Source organism: Hippichthys cyanospilos, chromosome 19, assembly GCF_059441005.1.
Source record: "Hippichthys cyanospilos isolate Australia breed blue-spotted pipefish chromosome 19, RoL_Hcya_1.0, whole genome shotgun sequence".
In the NCBI taxonomy this organism is placed as follows: Eukaryota; Metazoa; Chordata; class Actinopteri; order Syngnathiformes; family Syngnathidae; genus Hippichthys; species Hippichthys cyanospilos.
In genome coordinates this window covers 15,844,939-15,866,849 of record NC_142387.1, presented here as the reverse complement: position 1 = coordinate 15,866,849, position 21,911 = coordinate 15,844,939, and the positions used below count along the sequence as shown (strand labels likewise).

At 51.0% G+C, this 21,911-nt stretch overlaps 1 protein-coding gene across 3 annotated transcripts in view; it reads right to left on the bottom strand.

The window, feature by feature from the left end:
- Positions 1–21,911, bottom strand: part of LOC148408133 (cadherin-7-like) — a 96,796-nt gene that overhangs the window by 23,114 nt on the left and 51,771 nt on the right. For all 3 annotated transcript variants that reach the window (XM_088401607.1, XM_088401603.1, XM_088401606.1), the window contains 3 exons: positions 13,029–13,323; positions 9,106–9,225; positions 1,400–1,567 (listed from right to left, as the gene is read on the bottom strand). In XM_088401607.1, coding sequence (XP_088257733.1) covers positions 1,400–1,567; positions 9,106–9,225; positions 13,029–13,323 — 583 coding nt within the window. The remainder of the gene's footprint in view (positions 1–1,399; positions 1,568–9,105; positions 9,226–13,028; positions 13,324–21,911) is intronic.

Here is a 21,911-nt window from a genome sequence, read left to right as displayed (position 1 = left end):
ACAAGCTAATGAAGAAACTAAACTAGCGAGACGACTTGCTAACCCACAAAACAAAACGACGTAGCCCAGGAACGATCGTACAAAATGAGCGAACCGAAGTGTGGGGGGAAAAATACACTCCGAAAGAAGATGACAACGGGACTCTACAATTCCAACACGTCACCATGTCTTTTTCTTTGCTCCAAATAAAATTAGCCAACTGCCGAGCTAATGACGAACTGAAACCAGCGGAAAAGGGTTAGCGTAACAAAGGAAGGGATGGACAAAACAAAAATCTAAGAAAAGGACAAGCTAACAAAACAGTGGAAATAATGCGTCCAATGACTCGCCAATGACTCATTGTGGACCGGTAGGACACATTTCACGGCTTCCTCTTTTTTTCTGTTGGGCCTGCCAGCTTTCCTCCGACTTTAGTGTGAATTGCGTATTTTTGACTCCAATTAGGCCACTTACGCACTTGGCAAAGTTCCTTTTATTTTTTTTACAGGCCCATTTGCTCTGATTGCTACACAATCTCCATCCCAAAAGAATCCCCTTGTTCCACAATAGTTAGTAGCTTGCTGAATTTAAGCTGGACTGAGGCCAACGACAAGGAGAGCAAAAAAAAAACAAAAAACGTGGGCCACCATAAATCAGACAATATATTTTCTAAGGCCAAACGTACGTCTGGCGAGCCAAATGTACTCCAAAGTACGCCAAACAAAAGTAGCAATTATGCAAAGTGGCGCTTTAAAGTGTCGCAGAGAGCTTTGGAGTGAATGCCTCGCCGCTCGCCTTATCTTGAGTGCACTTTATCACTTTATTTATTGCGCATGATTTCAATCAACATCAAATTTAAAAGAAAAAAAATGCATTTCCAAAAACAGTGTGCTTTTTTGCCTTCGCTGCAAAACGTGCCAGACCGAAAGCAAGAACACAAATATCAAAAATTGTTTTTTTTTCTTGACTAGAAAACATCATTTTTAATCATTTTTTCAATCTGACTGCAATTTGAGTGCAAAAACAAGTCAGAAATGGATCATTTAAGCAATTTGCATTTCTTTCCCCATTCCTTTAATATCTTGAAATGAGCATTATTTTCTTAAGATTTCTTTTAAAACAATATTTTTTCCTTGGTAGACATCATTATTAAAACGCATTTTGTGTGTGTGTGTGTGTGTGTGTGTGTGTGTGTGTGTGTGTGTGTGTGTGTGTATATATATGTATATACCTCGTTACTTTTGTCTAAAAGGGAAAAAACGTGTAACATAAAGGGTAAATATATGTGAAATTGTTGTCTGACTTTTTAGCCGAATTTTGGCAGCGTTCCAGTGGCGAAAGCCTCAAGCGCCCGACATGGCCATTTCCCCCGGCGCGATGGCCGGAACAGACAAAAGGTCGGCTTTTGGGGGCCACTCACTGTGCGGGAAGCGAGGCGGGTTGTCGTTGACGTCGGTCAGCGTGACGGTGACGGACGTGGTGCCCGAGAGCCCGCCCATCTGGCCCACCATGTCCTTGGCCTGGATCACCAGCACGTAGCGGTCCCGGGTCTCGCGGTCCATGTTGGGCAGCGCCGTCCGGATCACGCCTGCGGGGGCGGCACAAAAAACGGAGAAAAGGACCGACCGGTTATCGTCCAGCGCCATCTGTCTGCCCGCATCTTTTTCATTAAGGCCCCGCTTTTGCAATCGCCGCCTTATCTGCGCAATATTTCCCGATAAATTAGCGTCGGGCCTTTTAAAATGCACAGAAAGCGCGCTAATCCCTCAAAAGCAATCACCGTTGCTTTCAAAGTTAATGACTTGCCGTTCGTTCATTAAACGACACTTATTAAAGATTCCGGCGGAACGCGGGAGATTACTTTGTCATTTCTCAGCCGCTCGGCGGTTTGATGGAGCCGATCAAAAGGCGAATTTCCCCTGATCTTCGAGAGATGCCACATGCCAGCCAGAAGAAAACCGCGCCCGATACTCGATTGACGTCGAGGTTTTCACGCGCGCAATTAACGGAATTGTGGAAGCCGTGGTTAACCACAAACACGCAAACAAACAAGACGTGTTGACAAAGCGTATGTCGGCGTTATCAAATGCGGTTCCGCTTGAGGAACTGCCGCATTCGAGTTGGCGGAGACGGGCGTTTTGCAAATGGCTGCCGCTCGGTCATCCCTCGTCGGACGCCCGGGCCCCATCCTTTTCTTACCCCGGTCCCCGCGCTGCGGCGCCTGTCACCACTTCATGAATTAAAACTGCATCCGTAAAACAAAAAAAGTCCGCCTCGCTTGCGTGGGGAAGAAGCCCGATATGACGGCAAGCGTGTATTTTTAATGTTTGTAGCCGGCGCTAATGAGGCCGGCGTGACAAGGACAATCTGACGACTTCCTCCCTATTTGCTTCTGTTTCCTCTTTAATGAATCCGCCTAATTGCGTCGCCGCAAACAATGCGCCCAGGAGTGCATTCATTTCTTCTTTAGGATTACCTTGCACACGCGCAAAGAGAATTCATACCGCAATACACTCAAACGTGTGTTTCGCCGGTGTCTTTTAGTAGACCGGTGCTTCTCAAATGGGGGGGGGGACTTCAGAGCTGGTGCGGCAGAGGCTCCTGCAGGTAGTCGCAAATCCAATTTTAGCTTTCACTTCATGCAACAAGAACAATAAAAAAAAAATCATCAATTTCGCGCGCTCCTATCGGTCATCAAGCTGAAATCGGATGGAGGACTACCATAGATAGATGCGCAAAAAAGGTCCTTCAAGGACCCGAGTTTGAACCTGAAGTCGGCCATTTCGCTCCCGGTCGGAAACTGGTGTAGCCGACAGATGGGCAGAAATTTATGAGGCTTTTTTGACGACGCCGTATAACGCGGGTGTCAAAGTTTCACGATCCTTTGGAGAATTCACCACGGAAACGGAAATGCGGCGGCCCGTTGGCGGCCTTTCCACTTTTTCGCCCTTTATTTTGCTCCGTAGCCACCCGAGGAAAGAAAACATGTTTGGGAAATCCCACCGCAGCCGGCCGCGATAATAAAAATATTCAATTAAAACTTCTCTGACATCGATCAAAATCTCCTCTTTGAATAAAACCCTTGGTCTTCTGAGGTGTACCTAATCAAGTGGCCAGGGAGCCACGTGGAAAATTCCTGAAATTCTCTTTCTGGAGGGCAACGGCTTGCTTTATTAACTTGTCAAGCCTACACACACACCCGCACACACCCGCACACACCCGCATACTCGAATGCGCATCCAGATAAGGGGTTCGGAGGCGACTAAGCCCGGTTCTCTCCGCGGCCAACAAGGAGCCCGTCGGCCGTGGCGACGGCGGCACTTTATACTGGCGCTAATGCCTTGACTTCTGCTGCTCCGCGTGAAAAAAACGGGTTGGCGGTGGAAGTCGTCCGTCAAGGGGGAAGCGTTCCTGCCCGGAGTGCTTACAAGATTTTTATGGCCCTCCGCTAGTTTCTTTATGAGTGTTTTAGTTAGGGAGGGGAAACTGGCCACGCGGCCACCTAGGCTTTGTCTCCTTACAGCGTCTGAGGCCGGAACTTCCAACTTTCGCTCTCAAAATCCTTTTTTTTAGCCATTACTTTATCATTATGATTCAATGAAATATTAAACTCAATTTTTGTCATGAAATTGCAACCTCAAAATTTTCTAAAGTTGATTTCTAAAGGGTTTCTGGAGGCGGCAGGCTCCAGACCGCCCCCTACTGACGAGCCCTTTTAGCACACGTCAATGATAAACTCATGTTTTTTTTATTGAGCTAAGTCCACGCGTTACTCGCGTCGCCAGCGGACGCTTGTAAAAATTCCTTGGCGGGGAAGCAATCTTGTCCGCGCCGGAGATACCTTTTATACGCAGCCGTAAGCCCCCCGTACGTGCGGGCGGGCGGGCGGGGGACGTCAATGACAATGTGACATATCGGCGGGATGACAAACGGGTTGGCGCGCCGACCGCAAACCCAAAGCTTAGCGCCGTGCCAATATTTGTCGCCGCGTTGCTCAAAATGGAGTTAAGCAATTTGGAAAAACGTCGTCGCTGTAATGCGGCGGCGGCGAACGGTCACGTGACCCGCCGCGGGCGCCCGACATCGATGGGCGATGGCATTCGTCCGTTTAGCCTGTTGATGCGCGACTAGTGGGAAAAAAAAAAGGCCCTTTCACAGAAATTTGGCACATCACAGAGATGTTATACCTCCGGGTGGATTGTTTTTCTCCTCTGCCAGCCACTTACCCAGATAAACTGCTTTTGCTTTTACTCTACTTTGTTTTTTCTCAAGACGGCAGGGCAGGAAAAGAGGCCACAAATCTTCATTTGGGCCGGACCCTTTCACGTAGCCGCGGGTCCCTCCGGTGTTAGACTGGACGCCCCGGTCCCAAGGGCTATTTTCTGGAGTTCAACTTCACACTGTGAACCCTACCCTTTCGCACGGCTTCCGTTGTTCCGTCTCGGACGGGGGACTTCAATGTCTCAAAGCGTTTGTTTGTTCAATGGTTTCAAGCATCCGCCGCCGTATACACACAGTCACCGCCCTTCCGGGAAACGTAGCTGAAAAACGTACAGTATTGCCAGATTTCAATAAAAGAGACGAAAAAAAGCCCGTCTCGGCCGTCTTACGGTTACCCCCTTTCATGCAGCCGACCGCATCCTGCCTGCGCGAAGCCCAACTTTGTGTAAGGAAAACACAGCAAGACCGGAAATTCCGCAAGAGCATTACAGCCTTTCGCGCAGTCGCCGCCGTCCGGCCTTTCCGTCACCTCTGAAGGCGGCACGGCCCCCCAAATTCCGTGGACGCAAAACGACCCAGAAACAAAGCGAGGAAAAATATTTCCAGGCGGCTCGGGCCCACTCGGGGGCGCGTTTGCCGCCGTCACGCGGCGGCCGGTAATTAAGTTACTTTTAAACACCTTGTCAATAGCGGGCGCGGACACGCGGAGGGGGCGGGCCTCCCAGTCGTGGCCAAGTACTAATTAGCGGCGTTTTGCGGAGCCGGGTGACTTTGACAAAGTGCTCCCGAGCGCAAGCGGGCGGCCCCGGGCTAACGGTCGGCAGGGAAGACGACGAGGAAGCCGGATCGCTTTCTTCCAACAACTCAGCTTTTTTTTTTTTTTTTTAATCCCAAATTGAATCTCCAAGGTGCCCTTGGGAAGCGCTACTTAATCCTGAACGGCTGCAGCCGCTCGCAAGCGATGCATAATGCGGGCCAAATAAATACGCGGCCTAAAGCCTTCACATTTTTATGTTCATGTCATGGAAAGAATGATCTTTGGTTATTGGCGGCGATATTTGCCATTTTGGTGAAGGTTGACAACAGCCTTTTGTTTTTTAAAAACTCATTCAATTCCAAAGACGTGTTTTTACGTTTTTTTTTTTTTTTTTTTTTAAAGAGTCCATACATTCAGTACATACATTCATTTTGTTTTTCTTTTTTTGAGGGTTCTAAGAATGACTAGTACTAAGGAATCGATCACTTTGAGTAATAAACTCATTCAATGCCAGGGGCGTTTTTTCATGTTTTGCAAAAGTCCATTCAATCCCAGATACTTAAGTATCAATTTAATACATAAGTACATGCGATTTAATGACAAAAATACATTTTTGTTGGGGCAGCATGCAATCTGCCTCCGTTTATAGTCGGTACCGTATTTTCTGCACTATAAGGTGCGCCGGATCACGGTCAGCTTTTGAGAAAAATGAAGGCTTTTCGGTGCACCTTATAGTGTGGAAAATACGGTAATCGGTTCTGAACGTTTCTCTTGCTCCACTGGTACGGTAGCATTTTTTTTTTTGCGCCATCAGGCGACCAGAATATAAGGCGCGCTGTCAGTCTTCCCGGCGCGCCTTGCAGTGCGGGAAACACGGTCCCGGGAGCTTCTCTTGCGCTACCGTCGCTCGTTTGGCTTGAAGGTGAAGCGACGGGAAGCCGTCTCTCAATTGAAGGCTACGCACGTTCGCTCGGCCTCCGATAGGTCCTTCAGTCGTAATTATCGGCGCACATTAACGCCCCTCAAGATGCGCGCGCGCAAAGCCGGGAATAACAATCGCGGAATTCGGCTAATGGGAAGCGCCGGGCGCCTTAATGACATCGGCGAGGCTATTTGGAGCCGGCCAGACGGCTTTGTCCGCACTCGGCGGAGAATCTAATTAAAAGGCGGGAGCTCTAACAAAAGAAAAAGGCCACGTCCAATCCCGACCGGACGCCCTCGCGCCGCCCGTGCCAAAATGTCAGAAAGGAGACGGGCGCTGTCGTCTTGTGATTGAGATGTTAGCGGCAGGCGCGTGCGCGCGGGACTCCCGCGGCGGCGGGCCTTCCGAATGGAGAACGAGATGGCCGCGGGCGCCTCGTAAATCTCCCGGCCTCCCTCCCGCTGTTGGCTAATGCGGCGGCTTGCCGCGCAATTATTTCCCCGTGATGACAAACAACAAAGGCAAACATGTTGCGAGTGTGACTAACGCATCCTGTCAGGAGCCCATTGACGCAAAAAAGTACAAAGCCCCGTCCGGGAAATTGTTGCTACGCGATGAAAGCGCTCCTTTGCTCGTTTTGGACGTTCGTCCCGGTTTGCCGCGCTTGCGTCGATGACGCGCGTCTGGACCCGACCGATAGCGATCGCGTCGTTCCCGCCGCAGAACGCGCAACCGTGTGACTAAGTGCTTTTGTCGGGCGTTTTTCCACGGGGCCCTCAGGGAAAAACGCTTTTGGACACGGACCCCATCGCCGGCGGCAAAATATCGTCTTTTTCAAACAATAAATATATTTTTCTCATGTATAAGCTGCGGCGTGTAACATATTTATGCAGAAAGATGCCGCGTGGAAGTTTGTATTCAAAAGGCTTTTTTTTAACCGGTTCCAGCAACATTCAGCGCAGATCGAGAACGCCCGCGGGATTTTCAACATAACGCAGACGCGCTCGCGGATTGTTGGAATACTGCACCGACGCGACAGTAACGTGACTGTTTCGCATTCACCCTAGAACACAAGGTAGCGTTAACTCTTTACTAGCATAGCACGTAGTGGTAACAAAAGGCGGTGCCACGCCATCCGGGGCCGGGGTTACCCATCACGCCTCGCGTGACAAACCACGGGTAGCGTCGCAGCTCAAAATACACCAAATACACCACGGCCGTCTCTCTCATGGGCGGGTCTTATAATTTGGGGGCCGACGGTATTTAGGTGAGATGGCGACGGCGATACGGAGCCCGGACACGAAGGGCGCGCTGCTTGCCAACACGCGACGGACACGAACGACCGGTGTTAGAGCCCCGCTTTTGTTCCGCGGCTAAGACGGCGCTTCACGCGGCCGCACGCGCTCCCGCGGCTCCTTTGTCACCCGGCCGGAGACGCCGCCGGCTCGCTTTTGTGTCGCCGGATCCATTTGGTGTAAAAAGGCAAATCCCATTCCGCCCTCTTCATGTTTCAGAGCTCATCACCTTCACGGGCCGGCCCGCCCGTCGAGCCGCCGGCCTCCTGTCAAGGCGCTACTTTTATTTCCTCCTTTGCAGACAAATGTCAAGGATCCCAGTTTGGCGGGGCGGGGCGGGGCGCTCGCCACCCGTCCGCCGCCGGCGGCGAGGCGACAGCCAGATAAATGCGCGGCAACAACGCGGCCGCTGAGCACCGGGGGCGGCCGGGCCGCTCGCCGCACTCGGGATTTTAATCATCTCCTCTCCCCGGGAATGACACCGGCGCCGCACGGGGTAACAAAGATAGAGAGCCGCGGGAGGCGGCGGGAGGGGCGCGGGGGCGCCGCGGCAGACAAACAACAGCCGAGTGGATTAGCGGCGGCGCCGGCTGACAACTACGGGAGCTTCCGGGCCAGGCCAGAAAGAATTGTTGCGCTCCAAATTATTTTCTGTTCATTCCGGATTCCCGCCATCATTAAAAGCAAACAGAAAGCGCAACATGCTAGGATCAGAATCGAGTCACGCGCAGGTGCCGACCCCCCGGGGTGCTATTGTTCTTTTTTTAATGAGACTGGCGGGATTTGCACCCTCAATTCTGGGGTCAAATTCTGCTATTTTCTACGTCCGCGCTTCTCAAAGTGGGCCTACGACTAAACGCGCACGTTGAGTCCATGCACCATCTCGCCGCGTAAACATCTGACGTCACAACCTGCGGCATATGGTGCGGCGTGGCCTGCGCGCCACCTAAAAAGATTTGAGGTGAAATTGTTGCCGTTCATTATCCGACGCGCTTTCCAAAATATGAAATCGATTCCAGGATACAAAAGTCCCCATGCGCTGATTAGGCCGTAGGGAAACTTCCTCATCACTCCATAAGAATTTTTCAAGAGAATTTTCGTAAACATCTACCTGCGTAGAAACTGAATGAAGCGTGCGCGCGAGTGTGCGCGGCGGCTTTAGCGAGGGCTTTCATTTGTCTGGCCGCAGGCTGCGAGCGGAGTCCTCGCTGCTTTTTGCCCGTGGATCCGTCGCAGGTGTTATTAGAATGGGGCCATTATCCGGCCGCGTCTCCGGTCAAGTCGGAGGCCGGGAAAACTTTGCCGCTCGTTTGAGCGGTTGAGGCCGGCATTACTGCGGCGCCGCGGAGCCTCGCTCGCGCGGCTCGGTAAACAAGGTTCGCAGGTGCGCGGGGGCGGCGGGTGTCTCTTCTGCTCCCTAATTGGCTAGCTGGATTCACGGCGGCGCTAGCAACACTACGGACGGATGGAGCCAATGTTTCCGCGCTACCCCCGTTCTCGTTTCGTTCAAAAACTCTGCCACAACACCCCGCTGTGCATTATTTTTACAACCGGGCTGATTATTGCTTTATTGACTAACATTACCCGGCCGCAAAATGAGAAATGGACGGCATACTCCAATCTCGCCCTGCAGATTTAGCTTTAGAGGGCTGGAACGACATTAACGCAGGGTGACGCCGGCGGAAAATTTAACACTTAATGGAATTGTTTATTTTCCAGTGCGACGCGGCGACTCGGAAGCGTTTTTCCCTCTCGGGACCGCCGTCCCGGACCGGCCGATGAATCAAAACAACTCGATTGATTGGCCGTTTTAAAAATGCATGAATTAGCTAACTGGTGAAAACGAGGTTTCGCGGGAAGCAGAATACCAGTCAAGTCTTGGGTCCCAGATCCGAGTCAAGCCTCGAGTCTCGCGCTCGGCTCACACCCACCTGTTTTGGGCTCCACGGAGAAGTAGGGCTGCCCGTGCACGATGCTGTACACCACCCTGGCGCTGTTCCCGTACGTGGGGTCGTCGGCGTCCGTGGCCGCCACTTGCACCACCATGGTTCCTGCGGGGGCGGACAGGCCTTCATTAGTTGCCGCGGCAACCGCCGCCTAATTGTGGAAATTGCGCCGAAAAGCGGAGGAGGCCCACGCGACGGAAACTTGCCTCGATAACCCGATCGGCGTCGTGACTTGTTGCTGTCGCTATTTAGCTTTGGAATGACTTGTCCTTTTGTTTTCATGCGCCATCAAGAATAAGCGCTTCTGACACAACGCCAGCTAAACACCCGGCGGCGCCACGTTTGTTTACAAGCCCGAGCGTAATTCCTTTCCCTTTCAACTTCCCGGTCTCCTCGCTTCAATTCCCGGTCCCGTTTGGAGGCCCAAACGCGGAGGCCAGATGGAGCGCGTGACCCATCTGTCCATGTTAACGAGGACTTAAGCCTTGTTTGTCCGGGATGTTCTGGCGCGCTTACGCCGTTGCGATTCGCGTTGCCACGAGGAGCTCCGCGTGCGCGCTTCCAAAGTCTCGCGGAAAATCAACACTTGGAGACGCGGTTGGGGTTTCAAACACGGCTAACGCTTTTAGACTTTCCGGCTAGGCTTAGGGCTCCAAATTAGACGTTCAAGCAGTCCAAAATGAGGGAGCGCTGCACCCCTCGCCTTCCAAAACAACACCTGGATACCAACGCCTTGTTACAAGTAGAACAGCTAACTTGGCTCATCACAGACATCAACAAAACTCCATTTTCCTGAAATCATGTTCAATTGCTAATTATGCTAATTGAGGACACTTAAAAAACAAATTCATTATTCATTAATACTATCTTACTAAATGGCATAGCGTTTAGCAGCAGCTTCAACATTAGCGGCTAGCAGCTATGAAGCGCATTAGAAGCTAGCATTGTTAGCGGCGCTGGTGAAAGGTGTCGGATGACTTTTCAAAGACTAGACAACGACACGGTTGGTTTTACTCGTCAAGGGTTGTCCCGAAACCAAGTTCGCTTGCTCATTATGATAATTAACGTTTGCAACTCGGCGCCAGAGCAGGACGCAGCTCCTAGCAAGCGGAACTTCTATAGAGCCCATTTTTTTTTTTTTTTTCTGAATTTTCACTTGGAGATTATTCAATTGATCTAGCCTTTTGATTATCCTACCGGTTACGGGTTGAAGTAATGTCAGACAATGACGAAAAAAGCTTGCTTTAATCAAGTAGACGTGCGCAGGTTTTGCCGTTTGCGCAGCGTCATGCGAATCCGGCGCCCGTCGGCGAAATAACCTTGAAAAGCATAAAATGCATCATTTCCCGCCTGCTTCGGCCGGGCAGCTGAATATTTCACTTTAATGACGCGCACGTTTATATTGTAGCATATGACAGAAAAGCGCCGCCTTTTGGGAAGCTAAGCCGCTCGTAAAAAAAAAGAAAAAATGCGGCGCGAGGCGTGTTTTACAGGCTTTTACAGAATGAAGTGATCATGGAAATTGAAGATTAGAGTCGGCAGCGCCACTCGTAAAAAAGCGGAATTAACGGGCGTCGGCCCCGCGCGCTCCACGCCGGTCGGCCGGCCGGCCGGCAGGAGTTATGGACGCGGCGGCCGGAGAAGGACGCCCGGATTATATCATCACCTCTTAGTCATGTCAGCTCGCATTACGGTGTGTTCAAGGCGGCGAGGTCAAAGGAGCAGCGCGTCAAAGACGAATCTAGCCCGGCGTAAATCGCCGTCCAAGCGCCGTATTTTTAACACCTGCGTACCTGGATTTGTGGCGGGGGCTGGGGGCGACCTTACTGGAACTTCTTTGAGCAGCGGTGAGGTTTCCAATGGAGGGACTGGGGGCCTGTGAAATATTTTTTCACACCCTTGTGCACACACTTACACGTAGCATTTTTTCCCCTAATTTTGTAAACGCTTTGAAAGGCGTAGTAATTCAAGTTATTTACGAATATTTGTTTTCCTTCAACAACTCACATTGTTCATTGGCATCAGTTCTCAATACATATGTGTAGGTTCAATTTATTAACGCCCGCAAACGTAAACAAGCCGCACCGGACTGTAAGTCGCAGGGGCCAAAGCGCCAGAAAAAAGTCCAAAATTCCGGCTAGTTTGCTAGGGATTGAAGAAAAGCTTTTCCGGTCTTGTCTTCAGAGCAACCGTTACGTTTTTGCAAGGCTAAAAGGAAGCGGTGTCCATCACATGGGAGGAAAACGCCGTGTCAGACCTCCCAGCGGTAGACGCCGGCCGCCTTCTTATCTGCTTTCTCGTTGTTAATCCCGCGCTCGCTGAAAGTCGGGCTCTGCGCCTCCCGTCTGTGTAATCCTTCCCAGATCCGCGTTGAAGGTCCCCCGGCCCCGCGCGCCCCCTTCCATGCATTATTCCGTTTGGGCTTATTTGGGAGCACCTTTTGTTTTCCACTCATTTCCATCCGTATGCCAGCACGTGTCTTTGACATGACGCCGAGGAAATGATTTCTTGTTGCCTTTTGTTTTCTTTCTTCTTTGAAGCGGGCGTTTTAGTGAAACTCCCTAGAGCATGGGTCCCCAAGCGCCGGTCAGCGGCCTGGTTCCGCTCCGTGGATCGACTGGTACCCGAAAAAATCTTTTGGAACTGATTGTTCACCCTTCAACAGTTTATTCACTGGCGCTTTGTTTTTTGGCGCCGTCTCTGGCCGCTGTTGATATTACATTTAGTAGTGAGGAAGGGCGGTGTGCTTGTTGGTGACACGCACGTCGTTGTGTCTCTCTGTGTGAAATCTGGCCCACGAGTGTCTGTATGTTTGTAACTGTTAAAAGATCAAGCAAATCAGTTCCAAAGATGGCTAAGACAAAGTTGAGTAAGACATATATTGCGGTACCGTTAAAATATCAAGCCACAATAAGCCGGCACTAATTATTCGTACATGGGTATGGGGCAGGACTCAAGGCTGCGGTACGGTATGGGAAGTGAAAAGCTTTAGTGGTTAGACGGCTTATATCGGCAAAGTTCCATGCCTTCTCCTGCGCAGCTAGTTAGCGTGTCAGTCTGTCAAACTCGAAATGAGAATTTTGCAGCACAGCGGTAACAACGCGGCGCCGACACGCAGCATGACAGCTCCCAGTCTGGCCGCCGGCATTCCTAGATCCGAGACGACCGGCCCCATATCGCCGCGACGGACGGCGATCGCTCGGTCCGTCTCGATCAGAGGGCGGCCGCGAACGGCGAGCGGCAGAAGAATACGGGCCTCGGGCTTTCCGAGCGCTTGATTCCGAGGTCGGCGCGGTTCCGGCGGCCTCTCGTCGACGGCCCGCGGCCCCGCGCTGACATTTCGGGCGACGTACGGAAATCAACGAGCGCGGCCGAGTGGAGTCTGACGGCGGAACAGCCTCTCTCACCTTGCCGTCTTTATCACGCGTCGGCCGGCTCACTGGCCCGGGGATGTTGTTGTTTTCACCTGGATTTACTCGCTTTCGCGGCTCGATTGAGATCTTGAAGAAAGCGAGCCGGAGAGCCGTCGAGGCATGTAGTTGGGAGTTAGGCCCAAGCTCGGGGTTTAGGGGGCTGCGTATTGGGGGCATTAAGGTCTAGGGAGATAATAGGCTAGGGCTTAGCGTTATTAACCCTCCTGTTACGTTGCGGGTCCCATTTGAAAGTAAAGGTACCCTCCATTTCGGACTGTAAGATGCTAGTTTTTTCTCGTGCTCTGTACTCTGCATCTTACAGTCCAGTGCATCTTAGAGGCACCATGTTGTACATAAGTTATCCCACATTTAGTCCTATCGTTTTGCAAAACGGGGCGGCTCGGTGGCGCAGAGGTTAGCAGGTCCGCTCGGCGGTCGAGGGACCCGAGTTTGAGTCCGAGACCCGAATAGGATGAGGAAGGAAACGGGGCTGACCTAGCGGGGACATCTCGGGCACCCCGGCCGAGTAGGGCCCGTCCAGAAACTTGGGCTCGTTGTCGTTGATGTCCTGCACCTTGACCACGAACTCGGAGCGGGGCTCCACCGGCACGTTGCTGAGCCGGTCCACGGCTTGGGCCTGCAGGGTGTAGTAGGCCTGCACTTCCCGATCCAGCCGCTTGGTGGCGTGGATGTCGCCCGTGTTCTCGTCGATGGTGAAAATGGAGGCGGCGCCGTCGCCCGACAGCACGTACTTGACCTTGCCGTCGCCCTTGTCCACGTCCGAGTGGAGCTGTTGGGAACAAAGGCCGTTATAAATACCGTCGACGGGGACGCCCGTGCTATCATGCTAGTGTTTCGCAAGTGAACTCGGAACAAGCCAATTCACATTTCATCGGGTGGTTAATTTGTAGTTGATTTTCAACTAAAGCCATACGCATCTAAATGCGGCGTTAAGACGAACGGGAGCAACTCGACCGTAGATGTGAAGCGTTTTCACAAAATGAGGCTTATCTCGCTGAAAAAATGACAATTGAGCCATTGTCAATCTCGTTAAAGGGATGTTTAATACGTGGCGGTAGCCCGAGAAATGGATTCAGTTCAAGCGATTTGAATGCTGCCAAGTTGACATCCCTACTTTTGAGGAAAGGTCTTCTAAGTTTCTATGGTCTACCAATGTCTCTTTTTCATGCACTGGGATTACAATTGGAACCTTTTGGCTATTGGGAAATGAGCGCAGCCCTTAAGGTGCTTGTTTTGGCAGAAATCCCCAAATTGACATCTCTCTCCAGAATTCTAAACTAATCTCCGTCAAGCCTTCAGAACAAAGCTCTCAGAAGAAACGCCCTGGAAGGGAGCTCCTCCCACCTGCGGTCTCTTCCCACAGCTTCTTATTTTCCCCGCATGGGGGATTTGGGTTTTTCCTTCCCCTCCCGGGAGCTTTGTTCAGGGGATGCCGTTGTGTATTTATGATGTTCTGCACGACTTCTTTTTCACCTCTGAAGCCCTTTGAGACCGCTGTGATTCAGAACTGTACAAATTGATCAGACTTGACTTGAAAAAGCCTATCTGGGGAAAATAAGAAACCTTGAGGGAGGCCTTCCAGTGACACGGGCCTGTTTGTGTGAAAACGCATCATATTACGGTCGAGGACATTTTGGCCGCGAGGTACGGAACCGGGACCTGATACGGGCTGGAGTTTCTTGGATAAAATCGTGATCGGGACCGGCTTTCTTCTTGGAACCAATTCTGATGCGGAATCCTTATTTAAAATGTGTTAACAACGGAGGGGACCGCACAAAAACAAATCAGGCGGGAAAATGTCTCCCATCGAGAGCCCGGTGTACGTTTGGCATCCGCGGCGGTCTTTACGGTCCGTACGCGATTGCCGCCGCCGACTCATCCGGGAGCTCTTTGAATTCATCTGATGCACTTTGGACCTAAAAATCGCAGCATGTTTTGCAAAACGCAAAAGCATTGTGGGAGCTCCTTTGATGAGAGATATTTTCCTTCATCGCATGAGTGCAGACTCAAGATGAAAAAAAAATTGCCAGTATCAAGAGGGAGCGCGTGGGTCATGTTCCCGAGCGGGATAAGTCCCTTTTGATTGCTTCAGATGAAATTCCTGCGAGGACAAAATGATGATCAAACCCTTTGGTAAAGTTTTCATCTCCCCGCACAAAAAGTAGGCTGTATTAATAGCGGCAATGAAAGGTCATGTACGTGTTATTATTTAAAAGCCTTCCAAGACGGACCTAATAAGACGAGAAGGCGCGAAGAGCACGTCCCCCTCGGAAGAACCGTCGGAAAATCTTGAGTGATTCCCATCGAGGATGAAACCCTTCCATCTCCGGCTAATGAGACGCGCCGGTACGTGAGTTAAAGCTTTTAGCGGGACTATTTTTGCAAAGATGAGACGAGAGCAGACGTGGCCACGTGGCACCTTCCCGGACCGCCGCTTCCGCGCGTCGGGAGGGATGCTCTCCGTTTGTCCGGCGAAGGAGCTTAAGCGCTACGGCGGCTCGCGTTTATCATCGCGCCTTTTGAGCTTCGACACACGCCGGCGAATCGGAAGAGAGCTCGGCTCGTACGGCCCGACGCTCGCCTTTATTTACCGGGGAAACAGGATATCACCTTATCTGATTCAAATGTTCCGATTTGCTCGGGGTGTGTCCAAAGGGAGATAGATGCATGCGGGTATTTGTAGAAGCAGTTGGACTGCGACTGGAAGGTCCCCGAGCAGTTGAGAGAGAATTCTTTAGTTTTCGTTCCATAACCTTTCCATCGCGTCTTTCGGGCTTTAACGTGCCTCGTTGTCACTGGCAAATTTGAGGAAATCTCAGGCGGTCAAGCCCCGCTACTCACTTTTATTTTTGTAAGGGAACCTCCTGAGGAATGATGATCGTATAGAGGACAGCGCCGTGCAGTTACTAGGAGAATCCGGCGGACTGAGTCGATACGGAGGAAGGTCCCCGACCCGTCGGGAGAAAATTCTTTTGTTTCTTTTCCTTTCTGTTGCGCCTCTCGCGCTTCAATGTGCCTGACTTTTAGTTATGATGGAAAAAAAATACACGTTATCTTATTTGAACACATAAAAAGGTGTATTCAAAGTTCAGAATTTGTTTAGGATGCGGTAAAATGCACCCGAGCGTGGATTGAGACGGCGGCATGTAGTTACGCGGCGAATCAGGTGGACAAGTTCGGCATGGAAGAAGGTCCCCGACCGGTCGGGGGAGAATTCCTTCGTTTACATTTGAAAACGTTTCCATTGCGCCTTTCAAGCTTCAACGTGCCTCCCTTTTACCTCCAAAGGAAAAAAACAATATCTCATTGAAACACGCATAAAGCGCACGTATCAGGATTTGCTCAGGGTGCGATAAAAGCCTATTGGAATGCGGACGGTACGGGAGACGTCCGCGTGCGGGTGAAGCCGAGCGGTGACGAGCTGATAAAGACCGGAGTGACATTTTCCCGTTTGCCCTTTTTTGACTTTAAAAAGTCGCTTGTTAGAGGCAAAAAAGCAAATGGCGCCCGAAGGGTCCGTCGCATGGTTACTGTCTCTATTGGGCGAGAAAAATGTGCCTGAAAGCAAACCGCGCAGCTTGATGGACGTGCATTTCAATTACAGAGGGAGAAATAACAATCGCTTTCATAATAATGACTTTTTTTCTGCCTTTGTCAGCGGAGGCCGCTAATTAAGTTAGTGTTTGTCATTTGGCGGCGTGACAGGAGGCCCGTGTAAACATTTTCTTTGCATCACCGCCGGATTATTGTCTTAAAGTGCTCGTTCGATCTACGGGAAAATGTCAACACGTGCTTAAATAAGCGGCGCGGGCGCAAGTTTGCAGTCCGCGCTCGTTATTGTATTATAAGAGGGCCGACGGTGAGGGGGGGGGGCGTCCGAGGTTTTGGGTAATGGGATTCATCGGCGGCGAGGGCCGGCGCATCAGAGAGCGCCTGCACGGATTGCCATTTGGCGTCCTCCTTGACGCCGCCGTGTTGACTCGTAGCGCAGAGTCAACATTTCATCAAGCGGCGAGGGGGCGAGGGGGCGAGGGGGGGTTGCGTGGAGGTTCGGCTTTGAATGCCAAACGCTCCCAAGTCGAGAAGCATTTTGTGACTCGCGCCGCGCAGACGGCAAGGCGCTTTTTGTCGAGTGCCTGTCTCTTGGCCTCCCCCTGGTGGTCATGTTATTTGTTTGGAGGGTTCCAGATTTTTCAGATTTTAGTCTTTGGCTTTCTAGATTGCGTGGAGTATTCTCGAGTCCGGTATTTTCCTCGATACAATAGTAACCTTCGCGTAACACTTTTTTAACGTACGAGAAAGCTGACATTTCCGAGGTCTGGGAAGTTCTTTCGCCCGTAGTCGGGGACGAACGTTAGCGAGCGTGGACAAAAGCTAGCGGACTTTTGACCGATTCGCAAAGGTTTGCCCGCACCGCACTCGTCGCGAGGCCAACGGCTAGCGAGCGTACGGCAAAAATTTTGACGACCTTCAACAAAATCCGACAAAAGAGCCGCTAACGTTTCCCGGCGGGAGAGGGGCTTTCGAAGTTCAAACGGAAATGACGCCTTTCCGACTTCCTGCGTTTCCCCATGCAAAAAAATGTCGCCATCCGCACGGGATGAACCTATTTATTAGCAATCGACACGCGGCCAGAAAAAAATTGCAACAGGCTGAGATTTCCCCCTGACTCCATTTGTAAGTCAAATGAGATCATCATTATTTCAGTACGTTTTTTTTTCGCGAGCGGCGCGCCGTGAGATTTTTCCGACGTAAAAAACGTTTGGAAGAGCATAAAATGCGCCTAATAGTCTTCAGGCGCATCTTCACGAATGGAGCTCTTGTTGCGCGACGTGGGATAACTACTCCCGTTGTACCGAGCGGAGGCTATGGATTTATCGGAGAGGGGAGTGCCAATGGGCCATCCTGGATTGTTGTCTGTAATGCAGCATTATAAGTCTCCTTGTCCGCAGCTACTGCTTATTATTGATTTGGATTTGAACGCGCAAAGCGTACCGCGTGAAAATTGCTTTGCAGATAAAGAGCATTTCTGCGTCGGCCCCGCTGCAAAACACAGACAAAAATTCAATCGTGGTAGCTACAAAAAAAAAAAGAAAGAAAAAGAGGTTGTTAAATTAAATGGAGCCATCATAAAGTCAATAAACACTTCAATTCTTTTGGATGGCAGCCGTGTTGTTTTATTTACTTTCAAAGCCATCTGCAATTTCCAACTTCACGGGAGTCTTTAAAGCCAGAAACGTACAAATTGTGCAGAATTATACTTGGAAATTCTTTCTTGGCTTTTCTTTTTTTTTAATTTCCTGCTGTGTAAAGCCTCAGAAGCTGGAATGTCAAACCAAGGTCACCCAATTGTCAAAATTGAATTCCCGTCTGAGCATGAGCCCTTTTCAACGTACATTGGCTTGGCTAACACAATTTCGCGCTTATAATAACATACATTCTAACAATAATAATATACACTTGTATATGTGCGTGTATATTGCGGTCTCAACATTTCTATTGTTTCTACCCTGTTTGTGAGTTGCCTTTGAAAGGATTCATGCAAAAATGGGGGGAAATGCATGATAAAACATTGGCTTTTCCGAACGTGCGAAACTGACAACATTTCCAATTTTCAGTGGCAGTAAATGAGCCCGACATGGGCTAAATTTGACATCTGCGGGGTGTACCTCTCAAACTCCCGTTCGCCAGCATTTAGAAGTGATGGCAGGACTGCATACGGAAAGTTGAAATGTTTTGACGATTCTATGCAATATTTTAGTTTTTCCTTTGATCACACATCAAAAACATCTAAAAGCCCGAGTTGGGTGAGAATGTCCCCCGGGGGTTAAAGACATCCATTGCTTTCACGTGTGGCAAACCGTAATCCCGATCAAATATTGGGACGCCTCGATCACTGTCAGCTCTCCTTTTAGCTAACGCGCCATCCGCCCTTTATCGATTTCCCGGGTGACGAACGTTGACGCCTCGGCGCCCGTGAGCAGGTGCTCCTTCAAAGTTTTTGAGACGCACAAAAGACAACGTCAACGAAGGCGGTCTGGCGGGAACTCGTCCCTCTGTGGGCCCGCAGCTCTCCGCCGAGCGGCCCGCTAGTTTTCCGGCGATCCGGTTTGGCCAGGGGCCGTGCCGACGTGCGGGGAAAGTCCCGGGGATCTTCCGCGCGGCGCTTTAGCGAGCGAGTGGCGCCCGCGGACACGCGAGGAAAAGCGCTCGCCGGCTCACGGAATGAAATGCGCGGGCAATCAATTCCCGGAGTAAAAACGTCAGTTTTTTCCTGCGGTAACGGTTTCTTGTTTACTTCTTTGCCTTCCTGACACTCATTCCAACTTTGTTGATTTTTCTTTTTGCAGTAAATCCTGTTTTGCATCACGCGGCCGGCGCTGAGCAGTGATGCAAAAACGGACATAAGTTATCCCATCTCGTGTATTCAATAATGGGTATTTGCTCGGGGTGTGCTGGGAAGCTACCGGAATGTCGACTGGACGTTTGGCGAAGGGGGAGACGGCACGGCCAAAGCGGATGGGGACTCGCGCCGGAAGGTCCCCGACCAGTCGGGAGGCTTGACCCGAGAAAGCCAAAAAAAATCCATGGAGGTATGGAGGCTCTCTTCAGGAAGCCAATAGGCATCTCCGCTTGCAAAGGGCAGCTTTTGACTCAGGTTGTACTCTGTGTCTCCAGTCTCCTTTATTGAGAGGAGCCCTTACTGCTGTCTGGCGGGAGCCAACTTCCGAAAGCCGTCGCCTCCCCAAACGCACGCGCACGTATTGACATTAATGCTCGGATCCCACCATCCGGAAGTGTCATATTAAGCCCCGACCGAAAAGTTAGAGGTGTTAAGTTTTGCCTCTTTTTGCAAGGTTGTGGCGGCTGGAGAAAGAATGAAAAGCCAAAGTTCCGAAAAACAAGACCTTTGTTCCTTTACAAAAGACTTCTTTTGACTCAGGTTGTGCTCTTTGTCTCCAGTCTCCCTTATTGAGAAGTCTGGCATCCTCTGCAAATTTCAACACTGATCTACATTTGATCTTTTTTTATAGGACGCAGCCATACCTTTCGGGGGGAAAAAAAGTTAAGTGTAAGGCGGCTGGCATTTTTGACCCTCCCGTAAGGTTGAGATATTTTCGCTCAAGAAATTGGGCTCGACAGCGAGGATTTACAAGCTGAGTCGGAACGCGGCGTGGCGCCGGTGAGCGAAACTTACGATTTGTCGCGATAAGACGCACTACCCCCCCTTGATTCTTTCTATTTCAGGCCAAACATCATTTCCTGTCTGCGTTTCATTTAATTGCTCATTTATTCATTTTCCTCCTTTGAAAATCAATAACCGAGCAGACGTTTGAATCCGCCGGGCATAATTCATGAAATTCAAGCGCTAAATCATTAAAGGGGAGGCCAAAAGCGGAGCGGAGCGGGACGTGTGACCGAGCTACAAAAAGAAGAAGGTTGATCTCACGCAAAGAGGGCTTGCGAGCAGCCGGTGCGGACGTCGGCACTTTTCATCCATTGACTGCGTCCACCTGTCGCCATGGAGACGCGCTCAACGTGGGGATTGTCTCGCGTGCCACTTCCAGAAAGGAATTATCGAGACTGCCGTTTGCCGATTGGGTACATATTAGTCCAAATAATTATCTGCAATCAAGTTTTATTTAGAGATCGGCGTATTTCCATTTGAAATGGCTAATGCGGGCGCGCAAACGTGGAGAAAAAGGCAGACGTGCGTCAATTCCCGGCGGCGAGCGGGGCGTCGTCAGATCGAAAACCAGGCAAACGGAAGCCCGGCCGATGTTTGATGTGCACGCATGAACAATGCGGACCAGGCGGACGGCGCGTGTGGAAAGGAGACAATGCGGACTCGCCGATTCCCTCTCCATCGCGCGACGAGCGCCTGCGCGCCAGTGTAAAACACAGAACGGGCCTCGGAAACAATGAGACGACCCGGGGAAAGGAAAGAGCCGCGGCGGCCAAAGTTCCCCGGCAAAATGATGAATGGCGGACATTTGTGCCGGGAGTTTATATCCGGCCGGGGAGACTGATGGTCCCCCCCGCCATCCGCGCTCGCCATCTGTACGGCCGCCACGCGTGACGCCGCGATTCGGTTCGGGCTGGCGCTTGAGCTGAAAAAGCGGCCGTTACGCACCGGTAATCCGCCTTTCCTAGGATCCCATACCATACGAGTAGCCTGATTTAACAAACGCCTGAAGAAAAGACGCCGGCGCACAGAACGCGCAAACGCCGACGTTAACGCATTGTGCTGTGAGGCAGACGCGCAACGGTGGTAAGTGCTTTCCATCCTGTTTGTCAGGCTGGAATTTGGGGTTTGGAGTCCCACCCTGCACCCTGGTGTTCCACAGGGTTCCATTTTGGGGCCCCTGCTGCTTTTAATGGATTTAATGCCCCCTAAAGAAAAGACATTGGAATTTCTTTTCCCCGCTACGTGAATGACAAATCAGCTCCACCATATGCGCCACCAAAACAATTTGCATCCTGTCCTATTTAAACTCATCTTAAAGGGAGTATGTGTAATTTTAAGTCCGGTCAAGACCACTAGTAGTACCGCAAACTATTACTATTAGCATGACCGGCGCCGAATGGCAAAATTTGTTCAAGACAAAACAAATCATCTCGATGGTTTTGTCCCCTTCTCGACACCCAAAAAGACCTCGGTTTGACTAAACTTTTGCTTGGCGTAGTCTGGACTATGACAATAAGCGGGGTGTATTTCTTGAACTTGCGAGTTGGCCCCGTTGGCGGGGGTGGGGGGTTCGATTACTGGCAGGGTCACCGCGGTAGCGCGCACCTAATGGAGTGGGCGGACGACGAGAGTAGAAACGAGAGGCGCCGATGGCCCCTGGACTCGGTTGCCGTTGGCTCGCCGCCACATCAATGGACTTCATCAAAGTCAGGGCTCGCTATTGTCGTTATTTCTTTATCTTGCGTGCGTGCGTGCGTGCGCTGCCCTCATCACAGGGATGCACATGAATGGAGGACAGGAATAGGCATCCCTTTCAAATCACTCTGGAGGAGGGAATCAAAGCTCCTTTGTCAGAAAAAAGACCAGTCGGATGCAAAGCGCGGGCACTATTTTGTTGTATTTTTTTGCTGTCTTTTGCCCCCCCCCCCCCCGCGCGCAGCGGCAGCAGGAGGCCGCCAGCCGTCTGACGGACGCACGGGAATAAAAGTGAACAAACGGCAAGCCGGCGTGGCAGGTGAACCTTGCTTTTTGTCTGAGCTGCGAGGAGAAAACAAAGTCTGGATCTGCAACCGAGCTCGATTCGCAAGGCATCAACTTGAAAAGCCAACATGCTAAAATGTTTAGGAAATCTTTGTCCATTTGACGCTGTCCGATAGATGCAGGTTGTA